Raw genomic sequence first — 14,568 nt, 5'->3', positions numbered from 1 at the left:
GCGGCAGGTCGTCGTCGCCGGCATGGTCGCCGGCTTGGTCAGCCGGATCGACGAGATCCGGCGTCCACCTCTTCGTCGCCGTGTCGCCGTCCTCGGCGTTCGCGCTCAAAACCTAGAAAGACAGAAAACATGAGCATAGCCGGAAGTCGGCGTAAGAAAAGGAAGTCGGCCTCGCAGCCGCAAGCCGGAAAATGGCAAAGACACGAAGCTTACCCGCGCCGGTGGATGGTTCTGTCGCAGGCACCAGCCCGTAGCTCCGATCCTCCGCCAGGTTCGCCTTGGTGATGTGGTTCACCCGGCTGGCCACCTGGGCCTTGGTGAGCGGCACCTTGGACGTCCGGTTCGGATCGAACCGGCCGGACATGTGCTCCGATCTTGTGGGTGCGCATCTGGAGCGGCAGCACCCGGCGCTCGGCGATGGTGCGAGAGAAGATCTTCGGCGATCAGCCCGCCGGCGGTGGCTGTCGCCAGGGAGATCCCGAGAAGGTTCACCTCCGCGTCCGGATCCGTCGAGCGGGCGTTGTGGCTCCAGCTGATCCGGCCGGCGGAGGAGCCGGATTGAACTCCGGCAGGTTGATCCGGTCGACGAGCTCCCCCTCGTTGCGCACATAGAAGAATGACATTTGCCGCTTCTTCACCGAGTCGACGGTGGGGATCTTGGGGAAAGGCGTACCAGGCCGGGTGTAGATCGAGGCGGCGCCGCAGGCTCGCAGCGGCCGTCGTTGGTCTGCGCCTTCAAGAAGAAGAGCCGGCTCCGAAGTCGATGTCGGGCCACAAGCCGGCGTAGCTCTCCATGAACGCTACGAAGCAGCTCGGGAGGACGCACGCGTTGGCCGGCAGGTGGTGCGGCTGAAGGCCGAAGTGGTCGAGGAATTGCCGAAGAACGGCGGCCGGCAGACCCAGCCCGCGGTCGAGGTGCGCGCCGAAGACGACGCGCTCGCCGGGCCGCGGCTCGGGCTCCACCTCTCGCCGGGCACCCGCGTGATGACCGATCGCGGGACTCGCCGAGGCGCACCAGCGCTCGATGTCGTCCTCCCGCATGTAGGAGCCCCTCCACGATCCACTCGGGGGACGCCATTGACGAGGTCGAGGAAGAAGATGACCAGAGAGGCTGAACGGCGAGGAAGAACCTTGCGATCGCGGCGGCGGCGACAGCGGCGGCTGAGGACGCTCCGTCGAGACGCGCGGCCCCGTGGCGCCGGATTGGCGGGGTGGCGGCGGCGGATCGGTGGAGTTTCGCCCGCCGGAGTTCGCCAGCGGAAGATGTTCGCCGGAGCAGCAGTGAGCTCGAGCGCGCAGAGGATGGCGATGGGGGCAAGAGTGCGAGGAAGAAGAAATGGCAAGTGGCCGCCTCGGGCGCCCGCGGCATTTATAGCCACCCGACGCGGGCGGTTGGCCTCCAAGTGGCGGTCGTGGGCCGTAACTCCTCCCACGTCGCCGGATTTACTGCGCCGTAACCGCGCCGTAACTCCTCCCACGTCCACGACGGTTACCGAAAACGGCCACACCACGTCGCCCACTACCGCACCGGATCCGGGGGAACATTGATGTGACCAGACGAACCGACCACTGGGCCAGGCGTCAGACCCGTCAAGTCGGGCGCAGGACCCGAGGCGGCGGAGACTCCGGCGCGCCGCAAGCCGGAGCCGGACCAAAAGTTCCACTCAAGCCAAAATTCATCGGCAAGGCGGAGGCGCCATCGTATCTTGCGAGAAAGCAAAAACTGCACAAGTGTAAGCGGCCGGCTAGAAGCAGCCGGCAGAACGAGCCGGATGAGGGCGCAGCCGGCTGAATGGAAATTCTCGGTCGGCCCCTCCAAGTGCCGTCTAATATACTCGAGAAGCCGGGAAAACCTGCCTAGGTCCTTCGGGCGCAGGACCTTGCCAGCCTTCGGGGCTAATGTCGGGGAAGACCCCGGATAGGGCAATGGACGCGGAGCGGCCGGCTGGCCGCTGGCCGGCTCGCGGCAAGGCCGGCTGAGGAGCAGCCGGCTGGCGCCGTGGCCGGCTGGTCCGGAAGCCGGCTGGCTCTAGGTCCTAGTCGGCCTGGCTACGGCCACCAATGCTGTAGCTGGGCCGGCTTCTACAAGCCATATCCGACTGGGGTTTGTACCTCAGACCGACTCGAGGCTGGCGAGTCTTGCACTGGAAGGAACCGGGTTGGTGATCCGGGTTCCTAAAGTCCACGCTGACTCCATCTTCCGTAAAACGCGGGGCACTGTGGAGCAATAGTGCCGCGCGATGGACAGGCCGTCAGGGCTTACGACGATCCGTACTGCCACGGTGGGCCGACGGCGACAGGGACACCTCCTCCATACCGCCGACCGTGGCAGCCGGATGGGACAGGCCACGATGCCTCAACCACTCCCGACGTCACCGCCTCGGGAAGGAGCGGAAGCTTAAGCCGGCCCAGCCGGCCGCAAACTATAGGGTCTTATATGTAAAGTGCCGGTGCCTATATAAGCCGCACTACCCCCTCTCGTGCAGGGATCGATCATTTATTGCTTTCACCTACCTGGCACGTAGCTGCCCTGTGAGAGAGACCATCGTCTTCCTTAGCCTCTCGTGGCCAGCCGGACACAGCTCTAGGAGCACCACCGCATCGTGTGATCATCATATACACTCATAGCAGGAGTAGAGGTTTTACCTCCACCGGAGGGCCTCGAACCTGGGTACGTCGCCGTGTCGCTCGTGCCCATACCCGCTTCCGGATACCGCCGTGAGATCCCTCAGGAACCACTTCGATTAGCCACCCTATGGCATATGCCGTGACGATACCACGACAGCAATGCCAGCTTCGGTAGCTTCCGAATGATATTGTATGTGAAACTGTTCTTCCAGCTGCTTCCATGTCCGAACTGAATCTGGGGGTAGCGAGGTGTACCACCCAAAGGCTGGACCCGTGAGAGATTGAGCAAAGAACCTCACACGTAGCGGTTCTGATGCTGAAACCATGCCCAGCTGTGCCAAGTATCGGCTCACGTGCTCGATGGAGCTAGACCCTTCTGATCCACTGAATTTTGTGAAGTCAGGGAGCCGATACTTAGGTGGCAGCGGGATCAGGTCATACTCATTGGGATACGGCTTGGAATAGCCGATTGTTTTCTTCTTCGGCAGGATACCGAACTGGTCTCTCAAGATTGCGCTGATCTGATCCACAGTAGGAGCTGTAGGGGTTGAGGTGTCCGGACTTGTTGTAGTGGCATATTTAGTTAGCCACGCTTGTTTCTTAGCATCTGCTCCAGAACTCCCCGCTGCTCCAGCAATCCCTCCTGCCGTAACAATCGCTCCTGCTCCGGCAATTCCTCCTGCCGAAGTTTGGATCGCGTGCGTCCAGTTGTTGCAGTCCGGCACGTATGTGCACACGTATCCATGTGGGATCTCCTTGGGCGGCTCATACAAGAATTGGTAGTCGCCAGGATCACCTCCAACCTTGTAGACCACGTATGCCGGTGAACCTTGTTCTTTGTCAGGAGCTGCCATCGCGAATGGCGTGGTGGCCTGATGTGGAATGGTATCTCTCCCCGGTGAGTCCCTAAAGCAGGTCCCGACGGAGAATACCGATGTTTCATGATTTCTTGCACCACACGAAGCGCAACTCGCTCAAGCGTATTCACCAGGCTCTCGTAATGCCGATGTAGAGAATGAGCCACATGCATAGTTAATTTCTTGGCGCAGTGGCTCGGTACGTTCCTCCGAAGGGAGAGATGATCTAATCCCTCGAACGCGCCTTCGGGTGTGAATCCTTTGAACCTGATGCCGTGCGAACGGGTCTTCTCAAAAGAGCCGATGAGATCGGCTTCAAAGATGGCCTTCAGCTCATCGTATTTCTTCTTATGCTATGCAGGTAGATCCTCGTACTTGATCAGTTCGTCCGACATCTTGGCTGCCGATGTTGACGTGGTTGTTGTAGAAAGTGTCCCACCGGGCGTGCCAGAATGTGTTGCCTGCCAAAACCCACCGGCGAGTAGTGGTTAAGCAACACGAAGAGCCGGGAGACTCCCAAGACTGCTAAGTGGGCCCTGGTGCCTCGCGTCGTCCCGCAAAGTCCCAGCACACGTCCTGGCGGTTGCAAGGGCGTGCCACCCGACCTATACCCGATCAGAAGGTGTTGGATTGCTTCAACTAGTCTCCTGCATGGTAGACACGTAAACATTAAATACGAGCCCGATCGGCTCTCAGGTTGCCCTGTGGATCGGCTCAAGGAGCCGATCGCCCCATGGTTCACGTTGGATTTACGATGACATGGGGATCCTGCTTGATCAAAACAAAGCTAAACCAATCTACGACAGTTTAGGGTTTTCACCGCATAATCGGAACATCCTACGCGTAGTTGGGCCTAGCAGATACGAAAGATGATGGAAACTATTCCTAAAAGAGGCCTCAAAACCAACGTTAAGTCAATTCCGGAACATCCCTTATAGGAACGGTGAAACAACACCTCACGCACTACCGGATCGTCCAACCCCAGCATAAGGCCTTATCATGCAGATATTAAACTAATCCTTGGAACAAGGAGCAACTATAACAGATCGGATCTACTAAGTAACGAACAAGCAAGGTGCTGCCCTTACACCTAGATAGGTGTAAGGGCAGCTAGATATCGAGGGACGGCATTGCTAAGCAAATATGCATAAGAAAAGCATCAATGCAAGGCCCAAAACATCTACGATAAATAGTGTTACTCGCCATCAACAACGCTTCAGCACGAGTAACACAAGGTAACGAATAAACGTATACTGCCTAGATCGCAAGATGCGATCTAGGCAGCATGATGCTTACTCGGAAGAAACCCTCGAAATAAGGGGTGGCGATGCGCCTGGTTTGTGTTTGTTGTGAACGTGATTGTCCTCCTTTCTCAATAACCCTAGGTACATATTTATAGTCCAAGGGACTTTCTAATCAGAAGTACACCTAACCGTGTACGAGCTAAACTCTATCTTTCAATTCTAACCGACACGATCTAATAATTTACAGATACACGGGCAATCCAGCCCAAACTCTTCGTGCAAGGCCGCTTCAGAGACGCTCCACGTGTACATCCTTCAAGCCCATCTCAATCACGGCCCATATCCTGATTTGACCAAAATCTGGTGATAACAGTCTCGTAAAACAGTCGGAAATAGTTGATCCGTGTCAAGTCGGCATTTATACAACTTCTTCAGAATTCAGGGGCATTTCAGAAATTTCATCCTTCATCACAGCTACAGCAGCTATTAACAGCACTCCTGCCAAACATCAAATCTCTGCTTCTCACAGCTGCTTTTCCACAGCTCAACAGCTACAGCTGCTTCTCAAAAGCTGCAGCTCAAACAAACAGACCCTTAGATGATAAGTGCATTTTGGATTGTTGATCCATGACCCGCCTTTGTTTTTATTTCCACAGGTTGCATGTTTGATCAAGAAAGCTGGACCAGGCTAAATAAAAAGTTGCCGATATAATTTTTCAGATTTGCGCTGACCAAGGACGACGACTCAACTCAGAGCCCATCTCTGACCCTTCTCAATTCACGATCTCCAAGCGAAAACTAAGAATGGCAAAACATCATTGAGAAAACAAATCAGCATCCAACCAAACTCTACGTGTGGTATCCTGTAACTGCCACGAGTCGTGCGGACTGAGCAAAGCTCTGTCCCCAAATACCTGACTGCTCTGCTCTGCCCGGAAGCTCCTCTATCCATGGCCGAGGACGGTCCCAGTCCCAGCCTTCTCTTCCTCCTCATCGGCTTGGCTGCCTCCCTCCTACCGACGTCGCCGGCGCAGCCCACGGACGTGAACGTGGGGCTCATAATCGATGCCGCTTCGCCGGTGGGCAAGATCGCCACAACCACCATCCCAATGGCCCTCGACGACTTCTACGCCGCCTTCCCCAACTCCACCGCTCGGGTTAAGATCCTGCAGCATGATACCGGCGGGGACGTCGTCGCCGCCGCGTCCGCCGGTACGCCCAACGCATATCCCTGTTCCCCTCGATCGGCGGCGCATGTCGCGTGTGCATGGTCCTAATTTGCCTCGCGTGCGTGCAGCCTTGCAGCTGATGACCAGGCAGGGAGCCCGCGCCATCCTAGGCCCACAGTCGTCCGTCGAGTCGGCGTTCGTCGCCGACCTCGGCACGCGGGCCGAGGTCCCCGTGGTGTCGTTCTCGGCAACGAGCCCGTCGGTGTCTCCCACCACGGCGAGGTTCTTCGTCCGCGCCGCGCTGAGCGACGCGGCGCAGGCCGGCGCCATCGCCGCGCTGGCCACGTACTTCGGGTGGCGCCGCGTGGTGCCCATCTACCAGGACGACGACTACGGAGCCGCCTTCGTGCCCTTCCTCGTGGACGCGCTCACCAGCGCGCGCGCCGCCGTCCCGTACCGCTGCGCGCTCCCTGCCGCTGCGTCCGACGACGCCGTGGCGGCGGCGCTGTACCGGATGGAGTCGGAGCAGACGCGCGCCTTCGTCCTCCACACGCGCCCCGGGCTCGCGGAGCGCGTGCTCGACGCCGCCGCGGAGGCCGGCATGATGGGCGAGGGGTACGCGTGGGTCATCACCGACGGGCTCACGGGGCTGCACGGCTTCGTCAAGCCGCCGCAGGGCGTGATCGGGCTGGCGGCCTACGTGCGTGACACGCCGCGGATGCGCGACGTCCAGAGGCGGTGGGCGCACCGGTACATGCGCGAGCACCCGGAGGCGGACCGGGCGCACGCCGAGATGGGATGCTACGCCGTGTGGGCGTACGACGCCGCGTGGGCCGTCGCGTCCGCGGCGGAGCGGCTCAGCTCGAGCGACCTGTCGTCACCACCGGGGCTGGCCGGCGGCAGGGGCGGGCCCACCGACATCGCCGGGCTCGGCAAGTCGATGTCCGGCGAAAATTTCCTTGGCGCCATCAACGGCACAGAGTTCGAGGGCCTCGCCGGCCGGTTCAACCTCACCAACGGCGAGCTCGCGGTGCCGGCCTTCGAGGTGGTGAACATCATGGACAACGGGAAGGAGAGGAGCCTCGGGTTCTGGACGCAGCAGCACGGGCTCAGTCGGCACGTAGGCCGCCGTTCCAAGGCATTGGACGGCGAGCTGAAGCCGGTGATCTGGCCGGGAGACTCGACGGAGCGGCCAAGTGGGTGGGTGCAGCCGACGATCGCGCGGAAGCTGCGGGTGGCGGTGCCGGGGAATGTGTCGGACAGCTACCGTCCGATCGTGCACCTTGACGTGGACCCGGTGACGAACCAGACGACGGCCGGCGGGTTCGTGATCGAGGTGTTTGAGGCGGCGGTGCGGCTGCTGCCATACGCGCTGCCGTTCGAGTACGTCAGGGCCAAGTCCATGCCCTACGACGAACTCGTCGAAGCAGTTGGTAATGGGGTAAGTTGTTAGCTAACTAATCTCCTTCATTTTGCTGTTACAATGTTTACTTATCATTACATTGGTGGTAATTTTTTTAAAAGAGTTTTTACAATGCACGGTAAATATCGGGCATAGAACTGAAGTGGACTTCCGTAGCCATCTGATGGAATCATAGAATAACGAATGTATATGTGTGTGACTGAGCCGAATATTTGGACATAGCATTTTCAAATTTCTGTGCCTAATACTTTGACTAGGAAGAACATTCATAGCCATTAAGCTAGTTGACCGTTGAACATTGACACTGTTGTTATCAACTTGGTTGCAATCATGCATGGACCAGAGGCTAGTTCAAAAAATGTCTCTATCCTAGAAGATCGTACAACAACAAAAACAATTTAGTCAAATTGTAGGTAACACAAATATTTCGAACCTTGAAATGTCTAAAACTTCGGATTTTTCTTGGTCAAGCTTCATTCAATTTAGAGGGTTTTTTACTAAAATCGAACGCTGTTTGAATCTAGAACAAAATATGGAGGTGCCAAGTATCTAAGTACCCACCAAAACAACCAAAGTTTTGACTAAATTCTGGGCCCTGCAAACTACGAAGACTAAGATAAATACTTACTCCCTCCGTCCACAAATAAGTGGACATGCGGGGTTTTTTTCAAGACATGTTATCAAGTAAAGAGACAAGTATATTGGAAACATGCAAACCAATGCATCTCTCCTCTTTAATTATTTCACCTCTAATAAGTTAAGATCATGTATAAAATGGAGATAACATGTGGTGAATATTATTGGGTTTGATTTTCGCGCGATGAGTGAGAAGCAATTTTTGCTACTTTAAAATGCATTAGAAAGTTAGAAATACACTCTTTTAAGGATAAAGTTTGAGGCTAAACGTTCATTTATTTGTGGACAAAGGGAGTAGAAGGTTTTATTGGTTCTCAGTCGACTGACAATTAAGTTAGATCTTAGTAAAATCCTGAGCTGTTACATTGTTGTGATTCCGAGAGTTGCGAGTCACAACTGATGTTCCTCCAGTTCCACATAGATTGTAATCGAGAAGAAAATGTTCACCGAGGCAAAAGTCATTTGTTTTATGTGTCTTTATATGTGAAGTGAATATGTTTTTCTCTAGTTTGTTTTTATAGAGTGTCAGTCTGCTTCAAAGTTCATTAAAAATTTAGATCAAGCTAGCAAGATTGCGTGCCCTGCCCTGTAACACCACTGGCCACTAGCCACTTGGTCCCATAGCGGCACGACCAAAGCACAATATGACGTGCGACCAACGTGAGTCCGCTATGTCATGCTGACTATATCACGTCCATATACAGATCGACATACTGAACGTTTACACATCGTCTGAACGCATGCTGCACAACTTACCGAATCTGCAGTAGTATACTACTTACGAATCTTGTAGTAGGTGGCCGTGCATCTTGCTTATTTTAGGAATCGAATCACTCTACTGATTCATGGCTGGTGTTAAGCGATTGGCTACCTAAGTTCACTTAAGTATGCTCGCATGAATAAGGTTTATAAATTTAGTTAAAAATCAACGTTCTCGAAGTTTGATCAATGTCATAGATAAAAATATAAATACTTACGATAACAAATCATTATTAGTAGATTCACTATAAAATATATTTTTATAATATACTAGTATTTGTTTCAATGTTATAGATGTTTATATTTTCTTCTTTATATTTGATCAAACTTTGTAAAATTTAACTTTCTTATACATCTAAAAAAAGACATATATGCATATGTGAAATATATGGGAATGCAGCCAATGGGGGAAATGACTATATAGAATCCAGTCTTGTATAATGTGAGAGGGTAAGATCAGATTTTGATGTGTATCAAAAAATCAAACCAATTACCGAGACTCAACTACCCTTTACACGACTATAGCCGTCTGGTCAAAATGACGATTAAAGTGGTTAAAAGTTTCATTTTACATTTTAAGAATCAAAGATTTTGACTCAACTACCCTTTACACGACTATAGCCGTCTGGTCAAAATGTCACACGGCAGCTCCAGCAACATCTTGCTCAAAGAGAGCTAAACAGAAGTCCAAAAAAAAAGTTTGATCATTACAGGATAACATCCACCATCCAACTAGCATATTTTCTCAGTTTTTTTTCTCACATCGGGAGGACACGAAGAAACATCCTATCATCCACTAGCTGCAATGTGGTAGCTTCGCAGTAGTATCAGCCCATTCACCTGCATCTTCAGTATTTGATTCAGATTTATCACCTGACAATCCGCATAGATTAGCCAGGGTCTGGCCACAGAAGTAATGGAGGACTTCTCTGCAGACTGTAGGTGCTGAATCATTCCAATAGCATAGTTCAAATGATCTCTTACAGCCTTCGGGCACAAGATCTGCCAGCGGAAGAGAGTGATATGTACTCTTCTCCACAGGCTCTGCATATTGCGCCAGTCAGTTCTGCTAAAACAGATGTCATTGCACATTTTCCATCAAGACCATAAGCATGCATCATGAACAATATTCGCCATTTTACAACTCGTCGCACATCTACCAGCACGCAAACCGTTCATACGTAACCGGGAGAGCAATGACAGTTACAGGAGCAATGTTCCTCCACATTTCTTTAGGCGCCACATAATCAAAAAATAGATGCATATGACTGACTCAGGATCATCACACAGGGGACACAAGACAAGGCATGTAAATGTTGCTTTTTAGCAAGATTATCCTTAGTGAGTAACTTACTGTTTGCGAGCAGCCAAAGAAAAATATGAATGTGGGGGGGGGGGGGGGGGATGGATAGCTTCCAGACAGCTGGTATGTGCTTCAATAAATTTGTTCAAAGCAAAATAAAATCCACTAGGTTTTGAACAGATTCTACATCATTTCTAAGAAAAAGTAGGGTATCATCAGCATATTACCAATAGGACAGAAATTATGCAACACACCAGTACTCTATTAACTTTTTCCTACGTTTTTCCATAATCTAGTTTAAAAATAAAACCAGATTCCTTCATGTACAACATCAGGAACAATATCATGTGCCAACACCACGCTCTCAGTTTGATTAGACGAGATAAGATCATTACACACCTTACTTAGACGAGTAGTTGCAAATTTCTAGAAGATTTTGAAATAACAATTAGTGTAGTGCTATGGGTCTAAATTTCTGTATGGTGACACCCTCTGGTTCTTTTGGTATTAGAGTTAGGGCTGAACAAAATCAAGATGGTTAGAATTTTAATCATTGAATATGCCTAATAAATCAACTTATACCAACTCCCAGACTTGTTGGTAAAAAGGAAACGAGAACCCATCAGGCCAGGAGCACCTTCAGCATATGAGCCGAAAACTGCATCCTTAACTTCCTGCTCAGTAAAATCAGCCTCTGACAGCTTATTATCCTCAGCATTGACTAACTCATCACTATCCCAAAAGCTTTCAGAAAGATCTATGTTAAGTTTTTTTCTCAAAACCAAATAAAGACTTGTAGTATTGGACAACAATTTCAAAATACCTATTGTGTCTTCAACATTTCCTTGTGGGCCTTCAAAAACAGTACTCTGTTTCTTCCTCCGCTGATTAGCCATGGAGTGGAAGTAAGCAGTGTTTTGATCCCCTTCGAGAATCTATCTCTCCTGTGTTGCTTTAATCTCCTCATTTCTCCAAATTACTTGCAGCTCATCTGAAATATGTGTCATTCTGGTTTTAGCACTTGGTGACAATTGTTGCATTTCAGAGAGTATATCAAGCAAATAGAACTCAGCAATAAGTTGTTGTTTATACTTGCGTTGGTCTGCATCAATATTAGCATTCCAACCTTTCAAAATTTTCCTAAGCAAACGAATTTTAAACTGAAATCTGTCAATAGGTTAGACAAGATGACGGAGAGTCCAGGTTTTATGCACCAGTTCTTTAAAACCCTCTTTCTGTAGTCACTAATTTTCGAACTGAATTGTTTGATAGTGGGAACAGTTAGAGCACTGGTATAAAAAACCAAAGAAGTATGATATGTACCAAGTCTAGGTAGGATTTTAACAGCTACATTAGGAAATAAATTTTCCCAACAAGTAGTAATAAAAACTCTATCTTCGGCCATCACTTTTTATTTCAATAAGGCTCAATTTATTAATCAAGTCATTAAAAAGGATAGACCAGTGCTGGTTGATATTTCCATTATTTTTGACTTTACTTTCCCCAATGAGATTAAAATCACCCCCAATTAGGGTAGGTCCTGACCAACAACTAAACACACCGTGGAGTTCATAAATAAAATCAACCTTATGCTCATCATAAGCAGACTCATATACAAAAAAAAATTCTCCAAATTTTTGCATCTCTTTTACATTTAATAATGCAAGAGACAGAAAATTCAAAAACATTAATAATGTCAAACATGTCGGTTCTAACACCAACAAGTATCCCCCAGCACTTTGGACTGCTGGTAGACAGTTCCAAGTGAATGAATTCACTTCTCTATATGATTGTGGCTAAAACTTTCTTGTGGTATTTACGTTGTGTGATGAATGATTTTGATCCAACATGATTGTGGGTAAACTGACCTTGCCGATCAACTCTCTTTCCGCAGACATTTGATGCGGCGGTGGCAGACATCACCATAACCGCAAACCGGTCGACCTATGTGGACTTCACGTTGCCTTATGAGGCAACGGCCATCGCCATGGTGGTGGCAGTGCGCGACCAACGGAGCAACAAACGGACGTGGGTTTTCCTCAAGCCGCTCCGTTACGACCTCTGGCTCGTCAGCGCTGTGTTCTTCCTCTTCACCGGCTTCGTTGTCTGGGCCATCGAGCACCGCGACAACGATGACTTCCGTGGTCCACCCTCCTACCAGGTCGGCACCCTCCTCTACTTCGGCTTCTCCACCCTCGTCTTCGCCCACAGGGAGAGCCTGAAGAGCAACCTGTCGCGGTTTGCCGTGCTGGTGTGGGTGTTCGTCGTGCTCATCCTGCAGTCCAGCTACACGGCTAGCCTCACGTCCATGCTCACGGTGCCACAGCTGGAGCCGAGCGTCGCCGACTACGGCGCGCTGCTGAGGGGCACGGAGAAGGTCGGGGTCATGAACAACTCCTTCGTGCTTAGGGCCATGACGGCGTCGGGTTTCCCGCAGGACAGGCTTGTGCGGTACCCGAGAGCGCAGAGCTTCCATGAGGCGCTGCTCAATGGCAGCATCGGAGCCATCGTCAATGAGACGCCCTACCTCAGGATCTTCCTGAAGACCTACCGCGACAACTTCACCATGACCGGCCAACTCAACAAGACCGGCGGCTTTGGCTTCGCGTTTCCAAAGGGGTCACCGTACGTGACGGACCTATCGCAGGCCATCCTGAAGCTCACCGAGAGCGATGAGATGAATATGATCGAGCGCAAGTGGTTCGGCGACCCCGATGAGGATGGTGCTCAGCAGGATGGCGGGCCATTCACGTCGGATAGCCTCAGCTTCGGCAGCTTCTGGGGACTGTTCCTCATCACCGGCGTCACCTCGCTCCTCTGCTGCGCGGTCCACCTTGTCAGGTTCGTCGCGACTAACCATGGGGAGCTCGAGCCACACTTGTCCTGGAAGGGCAGGATCTGGAGGTTGGCCAAGATCTTCGATGACAAGGACCCCTCGTCGCACACCTTCAGGATCAAGGATGATGGTGGTTCCGTGGCTGGACGGACTGACACCGTCGCCTCCCCTCGTATCGCGCACAGTGAGTTTGGCAGCCCGCTCAGCGCGCCGTACACAAGCGAGTGGTCAGTAGAGACGGCAAGCCCGGCGACTGGAGAGATCGAGTTTGCCACCGGTGGCGAAGATAGGGTGGAAGTAGCTGACAGAGGACGGTAACTGATCACTTCCATTCGACAACTCCTTTAAGTCAAATAACAGTGGCTGTTTGATGCTCTGTGTCAATAGGGGATTGAGATGACGATGGACAGATTGAATGGCATAAGTAAGCATTGATCAATTACTGTAAACTGTAGATAAACAACTGTAAAATGTAAATTACACTAGTTCTCTTAGGACTATACAGCACCCAATCTCCAATATGAACTGTAATAATTATAATGCTTAGAAACGGAGTTTTTATTCTTTGGAAAAAAAAGTGACGCAGCTTTGTAATCGCATGGCCAGTTTACCACTGTACTATTCGTACCTGACTGTATAGCAACATAAAAGTTGAGGAGCCACCTGTTTCGCTGGGGCTGTTCATGGTTCAAAAAAGCGTACGCCTAGCTTAAGCGCTGAGCGGTTGCCTTCCGCTTCGCTTTTGGCCTAAGCGTTCGATTAAGAGAGACAGGGAATCTGGTCGTCTTTTGTGCTAGAATCTCCTCTATGCGAGTGTTGGTGTGTTGCCTGTGTTGCTTGCTCCTTGCTCGACGCATTGATGCTATATTAATTTAATTAGGTCTTGCTTAGTTGCTTGCTACACCATTACTGCTTAGCTGCTTGCTACTCCAGTACTGCTTAGCTGCTTGTTTGTGTTTGTTATATTGTTCGCTTAGCTGCTTGTGTGTTTATAAGATATTGGAGCAAAATCGAGGCTAACCAAGGTATTAATCCCCGTATTTCTTAGAAATGTAGCATTACATGCTTAGTATACAAATTTACAGCATATTATAGGGGTATATGTGCCCATCTTGACTTCCCTGTTTCATGTTCGTACGATTTTAGCCTGAGCGCTTAAGCGGCGCTTAAGCTCGCTTAAGCAGCAGTTCCTCTAAACAGTGCCTCACCGCTAACAGCAGTTCCTCTAAGCAGTGCCTCACCGCTCGCTTAGCGCCTAGCGCTTTTTTGAACCTTGGCGTTGTTCCACTTTTTCTAACAACAACCAATTCTAACTGCACACCGATTACCACCGATCAAATCTTGCTAAACAGTCATTCGTCTGCTCGTGTTGTGCGCATTTTCCCTTGCTACAGAAGGGCATTAACTTTGATCCCTGCACATCATCGTCTGCTCGTGTTGTGCGCACAGCCACTTCCATGCCACTCTCCTCCCTGCCGCAACAGGGCATCGTACGATGGTGCTTTTCTTCTCAAGGAACTGACAGATGTTCTGTCATTCATATATATGGCTGTGATTTGGCTTGTTATCCAGTTCCGCCAACTGCAAGCTGACACAGAGCCGAGCTCAATTGCCTTTGACAACGAATCAGATGGCAGCTCAAGCAAATTTATCACAGGTTGCATCCTCCACCTCTGTCTGTCGTGGATCTGATGGCTCATATACACTGGCCTC

At 51.1% G+C, this 14,568-nt stretch overlaps 1 protein-coding gene across 1 annotated transcript; it reads left to right on the top strand.

The window, feature by feature from the left end:
• The first annotated feature begins 5,577 nt into the window (after positions 1 to 5,577).
• LOC127301495 (glutamate receptor 2.8-like) lies at positions 5,578 to 13,449 on the top strand. Its single transcript, XM_051331752.2, has 3 exons — positions 5,578 to 5,941; positions 6,027 to 7,339; positions 11,914 to 13,449. Exons 1-3 carry the CDS (start codon positions 5,680 to 5,682, stop codon positions 13,171 to 13,173), a joined length of 2,835 nt encoding a protein of 944 aa, XP_051187712.1. The 5' UTR covers positions 5,578 to 5,679; the 3' UTR covers positions 13,174 to 13,449.
• Positions 13,450 to 14,568: the final 1,119 nt, after the last annotated feature.

The sequence above is a fragment of the Lolium perenne genome, chromosome 5 (assembly GCF_019359855.2).
Source record: "Lolium perenne isolate Kyuss_39 chromosome 5, Kyuss_2.0, whole genome shotgun sequence".
Taxonomy (NCBI): Eukaryota; Viridiplantae; Streptophyta; class Magnoliopsida; order Poales; family Poaceae; genus Lolium; species Lolium perenne.
This window is presented reverse-complemented; position numbering and strand designations above follow the sequence as displayed.

Coding starts and splice junctions, on each gene's coding strand:
- LOC127301495 (XM_051331752.2), top strand. CDS start 5,680: ATGGCCGAGGACGGTCCCAGTCCCAGCCTTCTCTTCCTCCTCATCGGC. Junction 5,942..6,026: donor CGTCGCCGCCGCGTCCGCCG/GTACGCCCAACG, acceptor GCGTGCGTGCAG/CCTTGCAGCTGATGACCAGG. Junction 7,340..11,913: donor TCGAAGCAGTTGGTAATGGG/GTAAGTTGTTAG, acceptor CTCTTTCCGCAG/ACATTTGATGCGGCGGTGGC.